At 45.1% G+C, this 24,896-nt stretch overlaps 1 protein-coding gene across 1 annotated transcript; it reads left to right on the top strand.

The window, feature by feature from the left end:
• Nucleotides 1-2: 2 nt before the first annotated feature.
• LOC143933027 (pancreatic secretory granule membrane major glycoprotein GP2-like) lies at nt 3-13,183 on the top strand (the record flags this gene model as incomplete). Its single annotated transcript, XM_077455945.1, has 8 exons — nt 3-57; nt 3,087-3,301; nt 4,684-4,838; nt 6,520-6,759; nt 8,493-8,649; nt 9,985-10,057; nt 10,578-10,616; nt 12,749-13,183. Coding segments are annotated over 8 exons (999 nt in total), but the record flags the coding sequence as incomplete, so codon positions are not given.
• Between the last annotated feature and the right edge of the window lie 11,713 nt (nt 13,184-24,896).

Genomic DNA, 24,896 nt, shown 5'->3' with positions numbered 1-24,896 from the left:
GTAACAATATCACTAATACCTGCCAGTGCAATACAACTTTCTACACATTTACACCAGGTATTGATATGCTATAATACAATGTTTACAATGGATCTCATGCTATTATAACCAAATATTGCATTTTCCCATAAACATATGAGGTCATGTCACATACATAGTACATAGTGGGAAAGTGTAATGCCATCAATCATCAATGTAAGGGGGCACTACACTGATCATCAATGTAAGGGGGCACTACACTGATCATCAATATAAGGGGGCACTACACTGATCATCAATGTAAGGGGGCACTACACTGACCATCAATGTAAGGGGGCACTACACTGATCCTCAATGTAAGGGGCACTACACTGATCATCAATATAAGGGGGCACTACACTGATCATCAATATAAGGGGCAACTAAATTGACCATCAATGTAAGGGGGCACTACACTGACATCAATGTAAGGGGGCACTACACTGATCATCAATGTAAGGGGGCACTACACTGATCATCAATGTAAGGGGGCACTACACTGATCATCAATGTAAGGGGAACTACACTGACCATCAATGTAAGGGGGCACTACACTGATCATCAATGTAAGGGGAACTACACTGACCATCAATGTAAGGGGGCACTACACTGATCATCAATATAAGGGGGCACTACACTGACCATCAATGTAAGGGGGCACTACACTGACCATCAATGTAAGGGGGCACTACACTGACCATCAATGTAAGGGGGCACTACACTGACCATCAATGTAAGGGGGCACTACACTGATCATCAATGTAAGGGGCACTACACTGATCATCAATGTAAGGGGGACACTATACTGATCATCAATGTAAGGGGGCACTACACTGACCATCAATGTAAGGGGGCACTACACTGATCATCAATGTAAGGGGGCACTACACTGGCCATCAATGTAAGGGGGCACTACACTGATCATAAATGTAAGAGGGACACTACACTGATCATCAATGTAAGGGGGCACTACACTGGCCATCAATGTAAGGGGACACTACACTGCCCATCAATGTAAGGGGGCACTACACTGATCATCAATGTAAGGGTGCACTACACTGACCATCAATGTAAGGGGGCACTACACTGACCATCAATGTAAGGGGGACACTACACCAATCATCAATGTAAGGGGGGCACTACACTGATCATCAATGTAAGGGGGCACTACACTGATCATCAATGTAAGGGGGCACTACACTGATCATCAATGTAAGGGGGCACTACACTGATCATCAATGTAAGGGGGCACTACACTGATCATCAATGTAAGGGGAACTACACTGACCATCAATGTAAGGGGGCACTACACTGATCATCAATGTAAGGGGAACTACACTGACCATCAATGTAAGGGGGCACTACACTGACCATCAATGTAAGGGGGCACTAAACTGATCATCAATATAAGGGGGCACTACACTGACCATTAATGTAAGGGGGCACTACACTGACCATCAATATAAGGGGGCACTACACTGATCATCAATGTAAGGGGCACTACACTGATCATCAATGTAAGGGGGACACTATACTGATCATCAATGTAAGGGGGCACTACACTGATCATCAATGTAAGGGGCACTACACTGATCATCAATGTAAGGGGGACACTATACTGATCATCAATGTAAGGGGGCACTACACTGACCATCAATGTAAGGGGGCACTACACTGATCATCAATGTAAGGGGGCACTACACTGGCCATCAATGTAAGGGGACACTACACTGATCATCAATGTAAGGGGGCACTACACTGACCATCAATGTAAGGGGGACACTACACCAATCATCAATGTAAGGGGCACTACACTGATCATCAATGTAAGGGGGCACTACACTGATCATCAATGTAAGGGGGCACCACACTGACCATCAATGTAAGGGGGCACTACACTGATCATCAATGTAAGGGGGCACTACACTGGCCATCAATGTAAGGGGGCACTACACTGATCATAAATGTAAGGGGGACACTACACTGATCATCAATGTAAGGGGGACACTACACCAATCATCAATGTAAGGGGGGCACTACACTGATCATCAATGTAAGGGGGCACTACACGGATCATCAATGTAAGGGGGCACTACACTGATCATCAATGTAAGGGGAACTACACTGACCATCAATGTAAGGGGGCACTACACTGATCATCAATGTAAGGGGAACTACACTGACCATCAATGTAAGGGGGCACTACACTGACCATCAATGTAAGGGGGCACTACACTGATCATCAATATAAGGGGGCACTACACTGACCATCAATGTAAGGGGGCACTACACTGACCATCAATGTAAAGGGGTACTACACTGACCATCAATGTAAGGGGGCACTACACTGATCATCAATGTAAGGGGGCACTACACTGATCATCAATGTAAGGGGGCACTACACTGATCATCAATGTAAGGGGCACTACACTGATCATCAATGTAAGGGGGACACTATACTGATCATCAATGTAAGGGGGCACTACACTGACCATCAATGTAAGGGGGCACTACACTGATCATCAATGTAAGGGGGCACTACACTGGCCATCAATGTAAGGGGACACTACACTGATCATCAATGTAAGGGGGCACTACACTGACCATCAATGTAAGGGGGACACTACACCAATCATCAATGTAAGGGGGGCACTACACTGATCATCAATGTAAGGGGGCACTACACTGATCATCAATGTAAGGGGGCACCACACTGATCATCAATGTAGGGGGCCACTACACTGATCATCAATGTAAGGGGGCACTACACTGACCTTCAATGTAGGGGGCACTACACTGATCATCAATGTAAGGGGGCACTACACTGACCATCAATGTAAGAGGGGACTGCACTGATCACCAACAATCAATGTTCTGTATGTAAATTGGAAGTTTAATTGAGATTTAAATCTTTGACTCTATGGCAGCTTTCTCCCCAGTCCCTGGTCACTCTTGCCACCCTAAATTGGGTATATATAGAAAACCCCTATACTGTATAATGTACATAAAGCACATCACCGTCACCTTCTCATCTCAGAAATGCTGAAGGAATTTACTCTTTTTTTCAGGAACTCTTCCATCTCCAACTCTTACTTGTACTGGAGCAAAGTTCAATATACAAGTGTCAAAATGTTGGTTGGAAACAAATGGTTATAATACGTCCGAAATCAGGCTGAACAGCACCAACACCGAGTGTGTCGCAGCAAATCAGAATGTGAATGGAATATCGGAGATGACCCTTCAGCGTCCATTGACAACCTCTGACTGTAACACAGTTCCTGTGGTAAGTTCTCCTGACACGGTCTGACTGTTTGTTATACAAGAGAAGTAAAAACCGATACAGTAAAGTCCGTATAGGGAGGGATACAGACCAATGCCCTAGATGTAAAGGGAGGGCAGCCAACTTAATATACATGATATGGAGATGCCCTAAACTCCATCGCTATTGGTTTGGGGTGGTATCTACGATTAATAATGTATTTGAGACTGAGATGTCTATAGAACCGGGGGGATGTCTCCTGGGTATCATGGATGAACTAAGAACTCCAGGGGATTACTCGGTATCAATAAATAGGAGTTTATTTCAGGCTCATAAGCTTATAGCACAAAAATGGTTGTCACCATATCCACCTACAGTAGCAGAATGTAAAATGCAAGTAAGGGAAACATAATTAAGGAAAAATATACCTTTTTAAATAGAGGCAGTCGAGGGAAATTTGAAAAAATATGTAGAAGATGGTTTGATATTCTGGATGTATGATGAGAGGGGTCCGGATAAATGTGTGAAGGATGGGGGGGGGGGGGGAGCATGGGGGCCAGGGGTGAGGGTTTTTTTTTGTTTTCTCTTTCTTTTGTTATTCCCTCTCTATACTTGCTGGGTTGTATGTTGTTATCGTTGTTTATGATGTTTGTATATAAAAGAAATAAAAAAAAATATTTGATTAAAAAAAAAATTTCTTTATAGACAAAGATTTGATAATTTAGGGTTTGCATGGACTAGAGAAGGTGTAGAACCCTTGTCATGCCTTTATTGTTGTCTTTGCCCCCAGAAGAGTGTTTTTACCCTCTATGTATTTTTTTTTTAAATACATTTTGTAAGGAAAGACATTTCCAATCAGAACCAGAAACCTTTGTTGCATTCCTCAGGCTCAGAAGAACACATTACAGTAGTAATAAAGCCTAAGTGTTTGTTTTAGCCTAATGCATTCATAGTATTAATGAAAAACGTGCCCGGGGTACATTTATAACTCCCCCTATTATTTTGATAGGAGGAGAGAACAGAGTGATGAGTCCTCGGCTTCTCCTTTCACTGTCTATTTACAGGCTGGGGGTGGGGGGTCCAAGGGGACCTTGACTTAGAGAAAGTGGGTTAAATAATGCCGGCCATCAGACTGAGGACATCAATTGGCAAAAGTACCACTGGGGGACATCTCTGCATTGACGTTGAATATTGTAGTAAAAGCTAGTTTGGTTATTTTGTCTTTTGGTGGGCTATTTATTTTTATCTGTTTATTTTGAGCTGGAGACTTCCTTTTTGACTGGTCAGGGAAATTAATACATGACATTAATGACATTAATAGTAACTATTTGCTAATGTGCAGATTACTGTATGGCGGTAAGTTTTCTGACCTTGTTTAATGACTTATTTGCTTCCTCTCTCTACAGATGAATGCAACCCATGTTCTGTACACAAACCAGCTGTATATTTTTGGCAAGACGGATCCAATCCGAATAACAAATGACGTTGTCATGAATATTTCCTGCTCTTACCCGCTAAATATGAATGTTGCTCTTAATGTGACACTGCGCCCAATAATTGGGTAATTATGATTACGTACTTTCAGGAATCCATGCTGGCTATCTCTTATATATTGATATTGCATTCTAGCATCTACTCTTGTATCTTCCCCACAGTAGATATTAACACACAGGTCTGTAGTTACTGGTTGAAGACCTCAATCATTTTTAAAGAAAGGCACTAAACTAGGCTTGTGCCAATCTTCAATAGAAACAAAAGCTTAACTATAACTGAGCTCAACTCTCTGAGGACACATGGGTGTATATATATAAAGAACCATACATATACAGCTGTAGATCTTAGATATATATATTATCAAAGCAAATCTCATAAGGTTGTATAACATGTCAGCATTGCACAATCTTAAACAATCCACAAAAGAAAATCATATAGAAAAATGTACATTCACTCTTTATTCGAGAGAAAATGGAGATTCCCCCTCAGGTGGGATTTAAAATGGCAACAACACTACCAAACATTATGTAAAATCACTATTTATTGAAACATATAAAATATGATCAATTCACTCTTAATTAGAGATAACAGGTTACAAGTTGGGTTAAACCCCTTGTGGCAAGCCTCAGTAAAATAGAAACAAAAGCTTAGATATAACTGAGCTCAACTCTCTGAGGATACGTGGGTGTAAGCAAGATGGGCCAAGTGTTTTCAAGTAATCATATCAATCTGAGAGTTAATGTTCCCACAATAGAAGAGTTGAGGCTCTTTGGCATTCACTGCTTGTACATTCCCTTGCCATGCTGCATGGTTTCTTAGGACTCTGCTGAGTCCTGTAGTAATATTGGAGTCAGAGGAATAAACCATGGCATGCGCCAGGAGACAGTCCAGAAATGTTGAATGCTGAAGAGTCTGGTGGAGGCTGCAGCAATGGACCAATGAACAGGTAGGAGAGATGGGCTGCCTGTCAGATGAGTATGAAAGCTCTTCTATTTCAGGAATGTGTCTTCTTTGATTTTGTTTCTACCTGACAAGGTCACTTAAAGGAGAAGTATGGGTTTAAAAAAGAATAAACATACATACTCTATGTTGAAGTATCAATGTGATTCTGCAGTGGTCCCCTGACGGCTCTAAGACCGTGAACTAAGCAATCACATGGCTACTTATTGCTCAGTTTTTTGGTCTGGTCTGAGTGGAGAGCGGTGACTGTCTGTCTCTCAGTCAACTCATCCCTCCCTGCTCTGCTCCTCCAGCACTCACTGGATCATTGGGCAGAGGAGGAGGCGTGTGCCACTGGCTCCAGCTCTCATCTGCATGTTTAGAGTTGGGTCCAGCTGTCAATCAGGCAATCAAATGGATCCTGACAAAAATGTCGGGAACTTTCCAAAGCCTAGAGAGGCTGTGCCACACCAGCTGATAGCAGGAAATATGGGTCACAGGAGAATAAGTAAGTGCGCTCCTGTGACCTACAAGAGAAATATGGGCAAAAAATGTACTTCTTGTAAATTTTTAATTTTTTTATTTTTTTATAAATGATAATTTTACACCATTGTGGTGCATTATTTGAAACAGTATATCAGCTTCATTGCTTCCATTCGTATACACAGAGCCGATGAAGATATCTAATAGGTTTGCTCTTTATCCACAGTGAAAAAATGTCAGTTCTCTGTATAACATTATTGATGCATGACCACTTACCTGCAAGGGTTTCTAGGTAGGTAACCTTCTGTTGTGTGTCTATTTTCCAGGAGCACAGTAATAAACGGCCCTACAGGAAATGCAAGTTACGCAGCTTTAATGATAGCCTATAAAGAGAGCACATATACGACTGCTCTGTCAGAAGATGACACCCTGACGGTGGAAGATATTATTTACCTCTCAGTGCGAGTACCAGATCTGAATGTGAACACCTTCAAACTCAAAGTGGTGAATATTTATGCCTCTCCTACCAATTCAAGCGACCAAAAGTACTATCTTCTTCAGAACGGGTAAGTACACAGTGCACTGGGTTAGCAGTTCTGTGTGTTCTTTGTACACTTTGACTACTGAAATAATTCACTAATACACAAAACAATACTCAGTATCACTTTAAGGCCTTAGGGCCGGCCATAGACGGGGCAAATTTCTTTCCTGCAGACACAGACAATGATGACAGGGGAATCCCTCCCGCAGAGCCATTGTGTGGCTATAACAGCTGCTAGCAAATGATTGCATGTAAAATCCAACAGGCTGGTTGTACTCAAGTTAATCGATCAACTTCCATACATTCAGCCTGACCATACATGGTTTGAGACTTGAAATGTCTATGGAGTATGTTGCTGAAGTGTTGGCATGAAGTTCTGAACTAATCTGGACAAGCCAACTTTATGAAGTGATATAATTCCTGGAGTTCATCTTTACAGCCCAACTTAAGTCAACTTTTTCCATTTTAGATAGAATGGGGGAAGGGTTGGAACCTTTGTGAGGTGTCTGGAGCTACTTTGAGGCAGTTTCTTGTCACTGATCCATACTTGTGACAACAGGACTAGAAATGAGGAGATGGGGGTCATCAAGACAGTATGACATAGACAGCAATAGAAACCAGGGAAGAGGTTCTTCTTCCTCTTCACCAAACTGGTTGCTGTCTATGTCCTCACTGGAGAGAACTTCAACCATTTCATGTCCCTGGATTTTTGGTGTCACCAGGACAGGATGTGAAGGGAAAGTTTGCTTTGGAACAGCAATGCAAATCTTGGGAAGGGACCAGGTATGGAAATAGGAAAGTGGCAACATAATTCAGGGATGTTAAGGGGTCCGCCTTTATCAGGGCTTCAGGAACTTGGTTCTATGTAGAGGTGCTGGACTTCATAGGGTGATGATGGTGAACAATCCAGCAATCTAAATCTATGGCTTTCCCAGCTTCTTTAGACAGCAAGAAAAATATACCTAACAGGGGGATTAGAACCATCTTAATGCATGGGCACTCCTGGGCACTGTCCAGGGGATACTAGGTGCACAGGGGTCCCATGATAATCTTGCATAACATCATACTTGCTAACTGTCCTGGATTTGCTTGGACAGTCACGCTTTTAACTAAGCTGTCCCGGGATGGCTGTGTCCAGGGCAGCGCTCCGGAAGCTGTATTGTGCCCTCCTGATCCCAGTATTTTGCCCTTCTGCTTCCCTCCCTATACTGTGCCCTTCTGCTTCCCTCCCTATACTGTGCCCTTCTGCTTCCCTCCTGGTACTGTGCATTGCTCAAGGCAGGGCCAACACATTGGAAATCCATTGTTTCCAATAGGCCCAGTTCACAGCAATGTGTTGGTTAGCATTGGATGAAATACCTTTAATAACATGCAAATTTGACGTATTTCATTCGCCTCAATACATTAGGGAAAAAATCATGTAGGTGTGAGGAATTATGGGTCACAGCTCATGTATTCATTTCTTGTGTATGGCACAATGATTCCACCAATTACAATGTAAATTATTCAGCTATAATATACATATTAATAATGAAGACATGCCATGTATTGTTCATCTATAATATACAGTATATATATATATATATATATATATATATATATATATATATATATATATATATATATATATATATATATATATATATATATAAAATGAACACACCCCATATATTGGTCAGCTCTAATAGTATGTAGCAGTATTGTGTCCGATCTTTAGATTGAAGTAACTGAAAACTAATGGAAGGTTTCTGTATCCAGGTGTCCATCTAGCCAAATTTCTTCTGACCAGCTAACAGTGGACAGCAATGGAGTCGGCATTGAATCTCGGTTTGCTATGAAAGTCTTCCAGATCACCAGTTCTAACACCGTCTATCTCTATGCTGATCTTGCACTCTGCACTACTGATTGTAATTCGGTAAGACTCACCATACACATAGAGGGTGTTCTATGATTTCTGTGCCTGAAGGAGGAGGCAGGTATTTTTTTTTAGCCATACACAATCATACTTGTACCTGTTTAGACAGGAGCCAAATATCCTACCTGCATGTCCTTGGAGGAAACCAACACAAGCAGGACATTCAAACTCCATGCAGATAATGCCTTGGCTGGCATTCAAAGTGAGGTCCCCAGTGCTACAAGACAAGAGTGCTGACTATCAATCTACTGTACTGCCTCAATGTCCCCAGTTGGCTTTCTAATCATTGAACAGCCTTTTTAGGATGCTTGGAGGTGTTTATGGACTGAAAACGTAATATTAAAGATACCAGCTTCCCTCTTGATTACCTGATCTGCTGCTGCTAACCAAGCTGGTAGAACATTGCTGTGTGTAATGGGCACAGTTGCTGAATTCATGGCCAACTCCACACAAAGATGGTGACTAAAATCATATGCTGGCTTTTGATATTGAGATACCACCACCAGAATTCACAGTTCTGCCCATCTGCTGCAGCCATAACATGGGATGAGCTAGGGTTTGGCCCAAACCCAAGTGCATCCCTAAAAAAGACAATTGATGGTTTCATGCCCATCTGTAATAAAGACAATTGGTGGTTTCATGCCCATCCCTAATGAAGACAATTGGCGGTTTCATGCCGATCCCTAACAAAGACATTTGGTGGTTTCATGTCCATCCCTAATAAAGACATTTGGTGGTTTCATGCCAATCCCTATTAAAGGCAATTGGTGGTTTCATGCCGATCCCTAACAAAGACATTTGGTGGTTTCATGTCCATCCCTAACAAAGACATTTGGTGGTTTCATGCCAATCCCTATTAAAGACAATTGGTGGTTTCATGCCAATCCCTATTAAAGGCAATTGGTGGTTTCATGCTGATCACTAATAAAGACAATTGGTGGTTTCGTGCCCATCCCTAACAAAGACAATTAATTGATGGCATCATGCTCATCCCTAACAAAGACATTTGATGGTGTTGCACTCATTCCTACATAAACAATTGATGGTATCATGCTGATACAACGTAGGATAAATAGGTGATTGGGGAATGTGGCTTAGAGAGACTGAAACAAATGTGGAGGTGAAATGCCAACAATTCCAGGGAAGTCTCCCCATTGGAGTGATGGAAGAACCTGCTGTGCCCGCATTCTCCACTGTTTCCTTTGTGAGGATTACACAAATAAAAGGACTTTGTGACTTTAGCATTGCTGGGGTATTTCTTGGATACAGTTTACAGTTTCTTCATCAATTTCACTTGTCTGAATTTTCTGTTGAATTATTTTTATTTCCTTACAGACCTGCAGCTCTCGATCCAAGTCAGATGCTTCCCAGGACATTGCAGGAAGAGTCAACATCTATTTAGATGCATGTAAGTCATCTCAGGTTCACGGTTTTATTACAGTCATTTTCTGTGTTTCTTCAGTCACATTTATTAAATCCCAACTCCAGACAAAACATTCATTTCCTTTTTTTTTTTGTTTTGGATAATGTGGGAAAAGGGTTAAAGCTTCTGTCAATTTTTAAATGATGTCTTTGTTCCCTGTGGGGGGGATTTCCTCACTTCCTGTTCTGTCTGACGCCTGTCACCTGACCAGGAAGTAAGGAAAAATGTCCCAGAGGGGACGAAGCAATAAAAACCTGCTGAGGTTCTAACCCTTCACCGTTCTAATAAAAATAATTTCTTTATTGCTCCATGTGTCCCGTATATTTACCAGAGCAATAAGGGAACAAATTGCCCATTGGGATTATTGTCAGCGATTACAAATGCTTTTTCACTGCAAAATTATTTCAGCCCTTAAGAATGTGAATATCATACGATATATCCAGAAGAATGAGTATCAGTCCGGTTGAGGTCTCCAATTAACAGATATTTTTCTCTTTATTTCCAGCTGATATCAGTGACTATTTAGAAAACAGTTCTGCTAGAGGTGAGTAAACTCTTATATTGAGAATTTTATTGGTTTTAAGTGATGTAGCTAAACATGTTCAACTACTTTACAGCAACAATACCCTTAGATGTGGGGGCAGGGCAGGTTGACCTCAACATCCAGCCCCTGTATACATGCGTTGCTGTCTTGTTTGGGGAGCGCCCCACCGGCACCCCTAGAACTGTGACTGAGCTGTCACCAAAAGCTCACAGTCATCTGCTGACAATCGATAGTTGGCAGGATTGGCTACGGATTATGTCAGGGCTCTGCAGCCAATTACAGTGCAGCAGGAGGCCCTTCTACTGGTCTTTGGACATCAGGGCCCATTTAAAGCACCAGCTTTCACCAGTATACATGAGCTAAACCTGAATTCCAAGAAATAATCTACATTTCCAGAGCCAGATTTGTGTTTCTGTCCACCCAGTCCTGAGGTTTGCACAGCTGTGCCACACAGCACAGCCAGGAGGATGACACAATTTTCTCTGGTACATCTTGGAATACACCAATGTCCTCTCCCCACCCCCAGTCTACTGATTGAGCAGTGAAGGAGCAGTAACACACTGATTAGGTCATCTCCCTGCTCACTCTGCTCTCTCCTCCTGTCAGCATGTACCCTTTTAACACATTTGCATGCGGCACATTATTGATGCCCTGTCTTTGTGCTGTTTCTGCCTCTCACACTCTGGCCCTGCTGTACAGGGACTGCAATACCAGGTCACATTCAGATGCTTACACTGCTCGTATTAAAAAATGCTAAGCAAAAATATTGTCTCCTTTTGAGCCTTTGCAGATTCCTATTATCGGCCACAAAAATAGTAAATTCCCCCAAAGAGATATGTAAATTTTCCCATTTTACCCCATTTCATCTGTCGAATTGTAACAATGACAACCACTAAGCGTTTTTTTTTATCCATATATTTCTATGGATACATTTAGTATATATATAAATATTTATGGATATTAGTTTTACTATAGAAGCATTTATGCCCCGTACAGACGAGCGGAATTTCATCGGAAAAACAATCCAAGATTTTTCCGACGGAATTCCGCTCAAGCTTGGCTTGGACACACACAGGTCACACAAAAGTTCTCTGAACCTTCACCGTCAAGAACGCGGTGTGACGTACAACACAACGATGAGCCGAGAAAATGAAGTTCAATGCTTCCGAGCGTGCGTCAAATTGTTTCCTGAGCATGCGTAGGAATTTTACGCGTCAGAATTGCTACAGGCGATCGGAATTTCTGATTCAGAACTTTTTCTGACTAGAAAATTGAGACCCTGCTCTCAATCTTTTTCTGGTGGGAATTTCGCCAGCAAAAGTCCGATGGAGCGTACACACGGTCAGAATATCTGACCAAAAGCTCTCATCAGACTTTTGCTGGCGATATTTCCGATCGTGTGTACGGGGCTTTAATTGAAGGCTTATCAGCACTGACTGAGAATTTCAATTAGAGAGAGACAGTCTGAAGGCAAACAGCTTCTCTTAGATAGTAAGCAATTAAGGTGCAAGTGAGAATGACTTGCCAAGCTAGTGCTAGAGTTGCCGGGCTTCACACATTTGTTGTACAATTGCAGCAAGTCCGAATTGCATGATTCCAGATCAACTTTCTTTGCAAACATTCTGAAAATCTGCTGCAAGTTTCGGTTCAGTTATGTTGTGCAATAGTCCTCCCACCACAGGGGGGCACTTTGGCTAAAATTCCAATTAGAACTTGTGCTTCAAGTGCACTGCAAGTGTGCAACTTGCCAGTAAAAATGTGCGGAAAGTTATCAGACTCACAATTCAACACTGCCACAAATTTGTAGCAAGTTATCATTGCTATCTGGGCTGTTCTGTCTTAGTAAACACATAATATTCCGTTACACCAACATCATAGATGTATATCCTGTATTAAATGTTTTTGTTGGTATTTAATGTTAGGTTGGGTTCACACTTAGTGGGGAAAAGTTAAAAAACATACATTCTGGTTGGACATAAAGCTTCAATTCTCACAATGTCATAATCTGGTATAAAAGTCGTCTTTCACCCGATTATAACTACAATGAAAACATAGAATTGAACAGAAGATCTTCCATAGGAAGATGAATCCCTATTCGATCAATTCCTAATATCTCCTGTGTGTTGTTCCAGGTTTCTCCATGCCTTGGACTTTGTCTGTTCTGATCTTCTCCTGGATCTTGATGAAGCTGATGTAAACCCTCCGAGAACCGACCATCCCGGCACCATGAGACTTTGTCATATCGTCACCCCCAATGCTCTCAGCAGAGAGAAGTTATGAAGGAATCCTCTATCTAGTTCTTTTTTCTGTGGATAGCGTTGGCTGCATCATACATAACGCTACCGAAGATAATTTTGCCACTATGCCTCCTGATTATCTCTCATTTTGTACAGTGCTGATACTCTGCTGTGCCTGCTTTATACCTGAATAATTTATTGCGTTGTATTTATTGTAGAGTAGAAATTGTTAATGAAGTAGACAATATATAGATATTGTGTATCCCTGGAGAGCGCACCCTGTACTTTCTACTGTTCTTTTACATATAATAAACTGCAAAAGTAAAGTAATTCAAAGTGTTTCTTTGTCTTTATATTTAGTCATTGCTGGTGCTCTGGTCAGGGGAAGGTGCCTCCCAAGGCATAAATGAATCCAAAAACCAGCCACCAAGCATTGGTTGCATTTTAGAGATCTTGATTGTGAAGTACAGAGGGTGTAAGGAATTCATAGCACAGGCTGCAATGGTGGGCCCAGTGAGGCTGAATTCATGGGCACAGGCTGCAATGGTGGGCACAGTGAGGCTGAATTCATGGGCACAGGCTGCATTGATGAGCACAGTGAGGCTGCTTTCATGGGCACAGGCTGCATTGATGGGCACAGCGAGGCTGAATTCATGGGCACAGGCTGCAATGGTGGGCACAGTGAGGCTGAATTCATGGGCACAGGCTGCATTGATGGGCACAGTGAGGCTGAATTCATGGGCACAGTGATGCTGCATTGATGGGCAGTGAGGCTGCATTGATGAGCACAGTGAAGCTGCACTGGTGGGCACAGTGAGGCCGCAGTGATGGGCAAAGTGGGGCTGAATTCATGGGCACAGTAAAGCTGTATTTTATGGGCACAGTGATGGGAACTTGTGAGGCTGCACTGATCTCCTGTATCATGTCGGCAGTCTCTGACCATCTCTTGTAGCATGTCTGCAGTCTCTGAGGGGGAGTCTGGAGAGGAGTCAAGAATGGGAGCACCACCGGGATGGGGATCATGGGAGAAGTCAGACGTGTGTGGACTGTGGTGAGGAGACTATAGGATAAACTGGAGCCAACTGACTGAGCCCTGCATTGTGCATCTGAGAGGAAGTCAGTGACAGTGCCGCCAGGCCAGTCTGGGGGGGGGGGGGGGTCACTGATGTAAAGGGGGCGTGAATACGATAATGTAAGGGGGCAATGATCTGATATAAAGGTTTCCCCCTTATATCAGTAACCCCCCCCTTACCTTAGTGTATTCTTTCTGCGGAAGGTGGTCTCTGGTCAACAGAGTCCTCGCCCTCCATGTTTCGAGTTCCTGGTGTCCCCCTTGTATATATATATATATATATATATATAAGCCCTATGTGCTTTCATATCTGTCTTATCTATAAATAATACACTCTTCAAATGTGCTTTAAAATACATGGTCTTCCCCTTCATGAACAAGAGAGTTATGCTGTTGGGCTGGTATAATAATGCTATGGGGCTGGTATAATTTTTTTTCCAGGGCTGGTTATTATTCCCAGTCCAGCCCTGTAGAGGGGTACAGAGGTGAGCTGTGGATGGGAGGTACAGAGATGGACGGGGGATAGAGAAGTGAGCTGTGGATAGAGGTGTACAGAGGTGAGCTGTGGATGGGGGGATACAAAGAGGAACATGGATGGGGGGTACAGAGGTGGACAGGGGGGGCCACAGAGTTGGACAGTGGATACAGAGATGAATGTGGATGGAGGGGATACAGAGGTGAACGTGGATGGAGGGGGTACAGAGGTGAGCTGTGGATGGAGGGGGGTTTAGAGGTAGGCTGTGGAGAGAGGGGGGTACAGAGGTGAGCTGTGGGTGGAGGGTTACAGAGGTGAGCTGTGGATGGAGGGGGGTACAGAGGTAAACTGTGGATGGAGGGGGGTACAGAGGTGAACTGTGGATGGAGGGGGTACAGAGGTGAGCTGTGGATGGAGGGGGGTACAGAGATTAGCTGTGGATGGAGGGGGTACAGAGGTGAGCTGTGCATGGAGGGGGGTACAGAGGGGAGCTGTGGATGGAGGGGGTACATAGGTGAGCTGTGAATGGAGGGGGCTACAGAGGTTAGCTGTGGATAGAGGGGGGTACAGAGGTGAGCTGTGGATAGAGGGGGGTACAGAGGTGACCTGTGGATGGAGGGGGTACAGAGGTGAGCTGTGGATAGAGGGGGGTACAAAGGTGAGCTGTGAATGAAGGGGGCTACAGAGGTGAGCTGTGGATGGAGGGGGGTACAGAGGTGAGCCGTGGATGGAGGGGGTACAGAGGTGAGCTGTGGATGGAGGGGGTACAGAGGTGAGCTGTGGATGGAGGGGGTACAGAGGTGAGCTGTGGATAGAGGGGGGTACAGAGGTGAGCTGTGGATAGAGGGGGGTACAGAGGTGAACTGTGGATGGAGGGGGTACAGAGGTGAGCTATGGATGGAGGGGGGTACAGAGGGGAACTGTGGATGGAGGGGGTACAGAGGTGAACTGTGGATGGAGGGGGATACAGAGGTGAACTGTGGATAGAGGGGGTACAGAGGTGAGCTGTGGATGGAGGGAGTACAGAGCTGAGCTGGTAATAGAGGGGGGGTACAGAGGTAAGCCGTGGATGTAGGGGTTACAGAGGTGACCTGTGGATGGAGGGGGTACAGAGGTGAACTGTGGATGGAGGGGGGTACAGAGGTGAACTGTGAATGTAGGGGGGTACAGAGGTGAACTGTGGATGGAGGGGGGTACAGAGGTGAACTGTGGATGGAGGGGGCTACAGAGGTGAGCTGTGGATGGAGGGGGGTACAGAGGTGAGCTGTTGATGGGGGGTACAGAGGTGAATGGTGGATGAGGGTGCAGAGGTAAGCAAAGTGGTGTTCAGAGGTGACCAATAGATGGTTACTTTGGGGGAGGGGGAATATGTAAGTACTGTCCCTTGTGCTGACATTCCCAATCCCTGTATGTCATCCTGGATCTCGCCCTCCCCCCGATAATCCTGGACTTCCCTATCTCTCCCCCCATCATCCTGCATTTCCTCATTCCTGTACCCCCCATCCACAGGCATTCAGATCTGGTATGGATATTAAGGGGAACTGCATGCCAAAATAAAAAAAATGGCGTGGGGGTCCCAACCAACATCCATACCAGGATACCTTATCTGAGCATGCAGCCTGGAAGCCAGGATGGGAGGGGGGAGGGAGCGACAGACCCCACCGCTATCCTCAACCATACCAGGCCACATGGCCTCAGCATGAGGAGGGTGCTTTGGGTTTCCCCAAAGCACCTTGTCCCCGTGTTGATGGGGACAAGAGCCTCTTCCCGAAAACCCTGGCCATTGGTTCTTGGGGTCTGCAGGCGGGGGGCTTATCGGAATCTGGAATGCCTTTTTAACAATGAGGCCCCCAGATCCCTGCCCCACCCCCCTATGTGAATGGGTATCGGGACCCATTCACCAAAAAAAGTGTCAATAAGTAAAAATCACAACAGTTTTTGACAATTCCTTTATTAAGAAAGAAAAAAAAGTGTCCCGCAATGTCCATCCATTCTTACGAGAACTTTGCTTTGTGCATTGGCTAAAATCATTTGGTGGAGGGGGGATTATGGTGTGGGGGGAGAGGGGGATTATGGTGTGGGAGGGGGGATTATGGTGTTGGGGGAGGGGGAATTGTGGTGTGGGGGTTGTTTTTCAGGGGTTGGGCTGGGCCCCTTAGTTCCAGTGAAGGGAACTCTTAAGGTGTCAGCATACCAAGACATTTTGGACAATTTTATCCTCCCAACTTTGTGGGAACAGTTTGGGGACGGCCCCTTCCTGTTCCAACATGACTGCCCACCAGAGTACAGAGCAAGGTCCATAAAGACATGGATGAGTGAGTTTGGGGTAGAGGAACCTGCACAGTGTCCTGACATCAACCTGAGGGATGAATTACAGCAGAGACTGCGAGCCAGGCCTTCTCGTCCAACATTAGTGCCTGACCTCACAATTGCGCTTCAGGAGGAATGGTCAAACATTCCCATAGACACCCTCCTAAACCTTGTGGGCGGCCTTCCCAGAAGAGGTGAAGCTGTTATAGCTGTAAAGGGCCAACTCAATATTGAACCCTCCGGACTAAGACTGGGATGCCATTAAAGTTCATTGTTTGTGTAAAGGCAGGTGTCCCAATACTTTTGGTAATATAGTAAACTATTGATTTGTGAGATCCCATTACAATAAACCAGGGGTGCCCAACCGCTGGCCCGCCATGGCATTAAAGTTCATGTGTGTGTAAAGGCAGGTGTCCCAATATTTTAGACAATATAGTGTATGTCTCAATATAGAACCGTTGCGTAAGAACAATTAAAAGATATGTTTTATTGTTTTATTGTACAAAAGTATTAAAAACAAGATCGGCTGCAGTATAGTGAGAAGCACATATAGTTCGTTACAAGACAACATGCCAGTAATTGATTTTGAAATAGAGGCACTGGCGCGTTTCAAAGCCACCTTCTTCTTCAGCGATGCCACAAACAGATTTATAGATTAAACTGTACGTGCGCAAAAGGTATACATGTACAGTCACTGAATAAAAGTATTAAAGTGAATGGCATTCCACTGGTCCAACCGAGAGAGGGGTGCAAAGAGACCCCCCCATCCACATTGCCCACTTTTCCACCACTGGGGCAGAAAAACATGGCAGTTCAGGAGATCAGATGTAGATAGACTAGAGGCAGTGGTGGCTGATGGGTTATTTTTGGAGGGGAGGCAAACAGCCCCACCCCCGGGCCGCCAGTGGAGCAGCACTTCCCCCTCACCTGCGGCACTAACACACTCCCCCGCCACCACCCACTGTCCTCTCCTGGAGCAGCTTCCGCGGTGTCTCTTCTTTCCTCCTCCCGGCGCTAGGTGTCCAATAGAATCGCTAGACGTTTTGGTCATACCTGCTTCCCGATTGGCTGGGTGGAGGATCAGTGTTGCAACAGCGAATTTTCATTTCCACAGCTGGGTGGGCTCCAGACACAATGCTCTGCATCCCAAGTCCACCCTATTTTGGGTGGCTGTTGGGGGGGGGGGGGGGCTGGGGGAAATGGTAGGGAGGGAGGGGGTCAATGGTGGTCTCTCCAGGAAGCTGAGGACTTTCCATGGGGCATTGTGGGAGACTGGAAGGTGCTGCAGGAACTGAGGGGAGGGGAGAGCACTGTGAGTTTTTAGAGGGCAGTGTGGGACACTGTTGACGGTTGGGGGCAGAGCCGGGACAAGGGATGGGCAGGAGGGGCGGCTGCCCTGGGCACTGTGGTATCATGTGAGGAGGGGGGGCACCACATGCAAAGTGGGGGAGGGAATTTGTGTTGGAAATGGGGATTTGGGGGGCAGCAGGGAGTAAGTATTGTTTTAGGAGGGGAAATTTGGGGGTATGCTAAAATGTAGGAGGAGGAGGAATGGGGGAAGAAGATTTGTGCTAGGAGGGATGATTGGGGCACTTTGTGCTGGAAGAAGGGATTTGCAGTGGGGTTATTGGGAGGGGCAATTTTAGGGGTAGAGAATTTGTGCTAGGAGGAGTGATTTTCTTTTGGGCGGGCACTTGAATTGGGGGGATTAGGGGATGGGATGGGGGTTAAGATTTGTGCTGAGAGAGGGGATTTCAGCAGGGGAGCAGATTTTTACTGGGAGGAGAGGGCATTTATGCTTAGGGGGTGAAAAAGATTAGTGCTCAGTCTTTATTTTTGTGGGGGAGGGATATTTGATGACACATAATGCTCATACCCCTTGGGGGTGGGGGGTGCAGTTTGGCATGTTTGCCCTGGGCTCTGGATGACCTTGTCCCGGCACTGGTTGGGGGTACAATGGGGGGCTTGAGGCTCTACAGTACATAGGCTGTGGGGGCACTGCAGTAGGCTGGGGGGGAACTGTGGGAGGTTGGAAGTTTAGAGGGCACTATGGTAGATGGGAGGCACAGAGGAAGCTTAGGGGGCTCTAAAGCAGACTTGTTGGGGTCCCTGGTGGTCTCTCCAGGAGGCAGAGGACTTGGCGGGGGCATTGTTGGAGACTGGGAGGTGCTGCAGGGACTGAGGGGAGGGGAGAGCACTGTGAGTATTTGAAGGGCAGTGTGGGACACTGTTGAAGGTTGGGGGTACAACGGGAGGCTGGAGGCTCAACAGTACATAAGCTATGGGCGGGCTGCAGTAGGGTGGAAGGCACTATGGGAGGCTGGAAGTTTGGGGGGCACTATGGGAGGTTGGAAGTTTGGGGGGCACTATGGGAGGCTGGAAGTTTGGGGGACACTATGGTAGATAGGAGGCACTAAGGAAGGTTAGGGGATCTGCAGCTGGCTGATGGCTCATGAAGGGGGAACCACTTGTGGTTTGCTGTCATAGAGGCATCAAGCCAAGGGCAAAAGCCCTCCTGACCTGCAATCCTGTCTTCTGCCCCTGGGATAATGGAATGTTACAGAAAGATAACAAAATGAAAGTACAAACATTGACGACAAAATATGATTTACATGTCTGTCCAATGTACCAATGTTTCCCGAATCTTCTCTCTTGTCTGTTTATCAAGGTGGACGGTTCATGAAGAAAAAGATTGCTGTTCTCCTTCCCTATGAAGAGGACATTTCATAGGTAAAAACATCAGAACTATTGCTCCAAAATGTTTTCTCGGAGGATTAAAGTCTATGTTTTGGGTAGAGTGATGAGGGAATAGAACCTCAGTCAGGTTTTTATTGCTGTAAGAATCCATGGCATCTCAGAAAACAATACTTTAAAACACAACCAGGTCGATCTATAGTGTTTTTAGGTGAACACCTTCCGTTCCGTTCTACTGCGTCACCCGTCTGAGGGAGGGGAGGTTTCAAGAATTCCTTTTACGTAGAATATCTATGTAATACTCACCAGGGTGGAGTGTGAATATTTCTAGAATAATACAATTCCTAATAACACCAAGAGCTAGAAGAAATACCATTTTGTAGGGAAATGGGGCCAGCGGAATGGCTAAACTGAATGTGAGAACATAGAAAGCTTTGAACCTAAAGAGGTATTAAAACCAAAAATGCATTATAATTCATTAGATCCGCCTTTTCCAACCAAGGTGCCTTGAGGTCTCTTCAGGGTTTGCCTTGGCAAAATGCCTAAAAACTGCCCAAAATGTGTATACAGGCGGTGGGTGGATGAAGCCTGACATTTAGTTACACAAAGCCACCGGTTTTCATTGTGCGTCATTACGACTTTCTAGCTGACGAACTCCTAACTACCAATGACATCATCAGTTGATAAGAAGCATGTCAGTTGCCTGCATAGCATCCTTGTTTGACCCTCCTCTGCCCCTCTCCATCAGCTTTGGGGTCACATTAGCTGAGTGATGGAGAAAAACTGAGGAGGAAGAGAAACATTGGAATACTAGTCAGTACCAGCGGCGGCTGGTGCTAAACTTTTTTTGGGAGGTGGTAAACAACCCTCCGGCCCCAAGTGACACACCCCTCCACCACTGCGGCTTCTTTTGCCGCGTACACACGAGCGGACTTTTCAACATCCAAAGTCCGACGGACTGATTCCGTCAGACTATTCGATCGTGTGTGGGCTGCAACGGACTTTTGATTCGCCAAAGTCTGATGGACTTTAGAATATGGAACATGCTTCAAATTTTTCCGACGGAACTCCGCCGGACCCGGTCCCTTCGAAAAATTTGCTCGTGTGTATGCTATTCCGACGGACTAAAACCGACGCTAGGGCAGCTATTGGCTACTGGCTATGAACTTCCTTATTCGAATCCAGTCGTACGTCATCACGTTCCAATCCGTCGGAGTTTAGTGTGATTGTGTGTGGCCAAGTCCGCTCAGTCGAAAAGTCCGTCAGAACTCTGTCGGAACTCCGGCAGAACTCCTTCGGAAGTCTGTCGGACATAAGTCCTCTCGTGTGTACGGGGCTTTAGGCTTCTCCTACCAGCCAACCTGATCCGCTTCCTGTCCTGATTCGCCAGGAGGAGAAGCCGGACAACAATAGTGAATATTGATTCGCTAGTGTCACAAGTGGGTGGGTTTGGGGCACAGAACTCTACAGCCCGAGCCCAAACTTTTTCAACCCAATTAAAGCATCAGGCTCTAATCATGTGGATTGAGGAAAAAAAACTCATAGAAAGAGTCTGGTGCCCTGCATGCATCCCCTGTGCCCCTTGTGGACCGGTGGCTCCTGGTCAATACCAGTTTGCACCTCTAACGTTGGGTCTCCTACGTGTGTGGATGTTGCTGCATTATGTAAAACTATTAGAATAGTTTTTACATGGATGGGGTGCCTTTAGACTATCTATAATATTAAAGGGTGCTTCGAAATTGTCCATAATTCTAAAGGGTGCCTCGAGACTGCCAATAATTTTAAAGGGTACCTCGAGACTGTCCATGATTTTGGAGGGTGCCTTGAGATTGTTCATAATTTTAAAAGGTGCCTCAAGACTATCCATAATTTTAAAGGTTGCCTTGAGATTGTCCATAATTTTAAAGGGTGCCTCAAGGCTGTCCATAATTTTGGAGGTTGCCTCCAGATTGTCCATAATTTTAAAGGGTGCCTCGAGACTGTCCATGATTTTGGAGGGTGTCTCCAGATTGTCCATAATTTTAAAGGGTGCCTCGAGACTGTCCATGATTTTGGAGGGTGTCTCCAGATTGTCCATGATTTTGGTGGGTGCCTCGAGATTGTTCATAATTTTAAAAGGGGCCTCAAGGCTGTCCATCATTTTGGAGGGTGCCTCGAGAATTTCCATAATTTTAAAAGGTGCCTCAAGATTGTCCATAATTTTAAAGGGTGTCTAGACTTAAAAAAATGTCATCCTGTTTCTTCTCCTGACCAGGAGGAAGCAGGTCCTAAGACCCCATTGACCGGGAGTCTGCAGACCCGATTGGTGGAGAAGCAGCGACCACCGGAAAACAGAAGAGAGGCAAGCCATAGCCTCGAACTGGATGGAGGAGAGAGACAGAGGGGGGAAACCACAGCCATGACCTGGATGAAGGAGGGAGACGAAGGGTGGAAGCTGTGACCTGGATGGAGCACCCCTCCCCCCCCTCATTACCTCTCATTAGTGGCCACCAGTGCATAGGAGGAATCCCTTCAGTTCTCCCACATGGAGGAGTTTGTCTCCCATGGTTGAGACGCAGGATCTTTCATTCTTTATTAGGTAGGACCCACTAATTTGGGGTACTTTGTCGCAGTCAGTGGACTTAGCACTATATGACCATATAGTGTGACCAAACCCCCATATTTTTTTGAATATGTTCAGGTGTTTTTAAATAGCCGTGCAGGATAAATGTAATTTTTGTATGTGTGAGCTGTAATCTGTTTTGTACTGGATGGAGGATACAAAGGGGGGACGCCACATCCACGACCTGGATGTAGGAGGCAGGGAGGGGAAGCCGCAGCTGCCACTGCTTGATGGGGTAAAGGCCAATCGATCGCTGAGCAAGCCGAGGACTGGGGGGTGGGGTGATGGGCTGGAGCTATGTTGGGGTAGACATCTCAGGTTTATTTGCAGCTCCCTGCGACTGATGGAGCACCAACCACCACTGGTACTTACCAATACCATATTACCGACACCTACCGCAACTGTTTTTTGTTTACACTTCAGCTGTCAGCAATGGTACAAAGCATTGAAAAGCTATTTACAAAATTTTTACATTTTGCGATGTGAGGCACGTGAAACGTGTAAATATATGTTACATCAGGCGGATCCGCTCAGCGGAGTCCGCCATCTCAGCGGGAGATCGCTCCATTGGCAGGTCCGTCTCTACTCACTGAGCAGGGAGGGACCTGTCAGAGCCCCACTGATTTATATGGGAGATCGGACAAAAACGGATCTCAGATCTCATCCAATCCGATCCGCCAGACAGATGGCTGAACGTATCGCCATACGTCGGTTTTTAGCAGATCGGATGGCAGACGGGTGTTAGAGGACACATCTCCATTGACATCCACCTGCCCATAAGAGTCAATGGGCGGCCCGCTCAGATCCGCCTGAAAAACGGACAGGCAGCTCTGAGTGGGTTTACCGTGTGAAAGGGGCCTTAAAGGTGTGAAAATATCAACGGACAAAGCAAACAAAAACATCCGGATGACCTGGCGCATCACGGATCATGGTAAACGCCACTGATAGCGGCCTTTAACCACGTGTTCGCTCTGTCAAATGACGTAGCAATCACTTGTAAACCAACCGACATCACGTCAGGACACCGATTCCTCCCTCCCCTCTCTGTACAGATCGGTACAGTGTGAGGGGAGAGGGGGAGAGATGGCAGAGGCGCTGTGGGCTGGATATGTAGTGCCCACAGTGCTGCTCTGTGCAATACTCTGCCCATACTCTGCATCACTGTGCAATACTCTGCCCATACTGTGCAATACTCTGCAATACTCAGTAATACTCTGCCGATACTCTGCAATACTCTGCAATACTCTGCTAATACTCGCCAATACTCACCAATACTTGCCAATACTCTGCTAATACTCGCCAATACTCGCCAATACTCACCAATACTCGCCAATACTCGCTAATACTCTGCCAATACTCGCTAATACTCTGCCAATACTTGCCAATACTCTGCCAATACTCTGCTAATACTCACCAATACTCACCAATACTCACCAATACTCGCCAATACTCGCTAATACTCTGCCAATACTCGCTAATACTCTGCCAATACTCGCCAATACTCTGCCAATACTTGCCAATACTCACCAATACTCTGCAGTAAATTTTAACAGAAACAAAGAATTGTTTTTTGTTTGTTTTTTTACCACATTTTCTGTCTTTTTTGATTAATAGCGGTGATTAAATACCACCAAAAGAAAGCTCTATTTGTGTGAAAAAAAAAAGACAAACATTTCATATGGGTACAGTGTTGCATGACTGAGTAATTGTCATTCAAAGTGTGAGAGCACCAAAAGCTGAAAATTGGTCTGTTTAGAAAGGGGGTTTAAGTGCCCGGTGGTCAAGTGGTTAAGGGTTAATAAACAGAGGAACATTTTTTTTTTTTTTTACTTGACTGGTTGCTTTAAACTGACTTCATCTGCAGATCTAAGTTCATCCCTTAGATATGTAGATGAAACAACAGAAAGAAACAAAAAGAAACAATGTTTCTTTTTAGCTTTTTGTTTTGGTGGCTGAGCAATGTTCTTATTAAACATTGCCCAGTTGCTTCTTTTTTTTATTTTTATTTTTTCGACAGCTCCGAATGCCGGACTTCTTTAACATTTCAGTTGTCAACAGGGAAACCCCACTGACAGCTGAATAAGTCAATGGTTGGTAAGCACGAGGTAGCCCCGCTCCTTAACAAATGATATGTGACAACTTTTTTTTTTTACATTTTAGCTGTCAGTGGGAGAATCCCGATGTCAGCTGAGAGAACTGAACCTGAAAGTATCAGTTTTAGGTATCAGTGCATTTGCACAAGTACCGATACTCACACAAATGCTTAGTATCTGCACCAATACTGGTATCAGTATTGGTGCCACCATAATTAAAACTGGAGCACTCAGAATATGGAAGCCAATCATTCATTCTTCAGCTTGTTCAGTTGATCTTTGACAGTAAAACCTGGAAGCTGATTGTTTTTTATGCAGAGCTGCACCCGATTTTGCACTCTCCAGTAAATCCCCTCATGTCTTCTCTGTGCCCCCCTCCACCCACATTTATAGTGGAGGGCCTGGCTTTCCAAAGACAGCGTACATATTTCCAGCAACACCATAGATCTTCAAATAATGTCCAAAGGTTGTTTTTTTTAAAGAACGATGACATCACAGTGAAGAAAGTGCAAAGTTTTTGGAGCTGCACAGGACCTCTTTTTCAGTCATGTCAATCTCAAACTCAATCTATTCAAAACCGAGCTCATAATATTTACTTCCCCTGATTACCTGAGTGCTAGGTGTTATCCTGGACTCTGATCTATCCTTTTTGGCCTCACATCCAATCACTGTCCAAAGCTTGCCACCTCAACCTCTGCAACATCTCCAAGATACGCCCCTTCCTAACCAATGACACCACAAAGCTCCTAGTTCATCCCCTGGTTGTCTCTCACCTCAACTTCTGCAACTTTATTTTC

This window comes from Lithobates pipiens, unplaced genomic scaffold (assembly GCF_037356315.1).
Source record: "Lithobates pipiens isolate NorthernLeopardFrog02 unplaced genomic scaffold, aLitPip1_a1.2 Scaffold_27, whole genome shotgun sequence".
NCBI lineage: Eukaryota > Metazoa > Chordata > Amphibia > Anura > Ranidae > Lithobates > Lithobates pipiens.
Note: the sequence above shows the minus strand (reverse complement) of the source record. Positions and strands in the feature narration are given on the sequence as shown.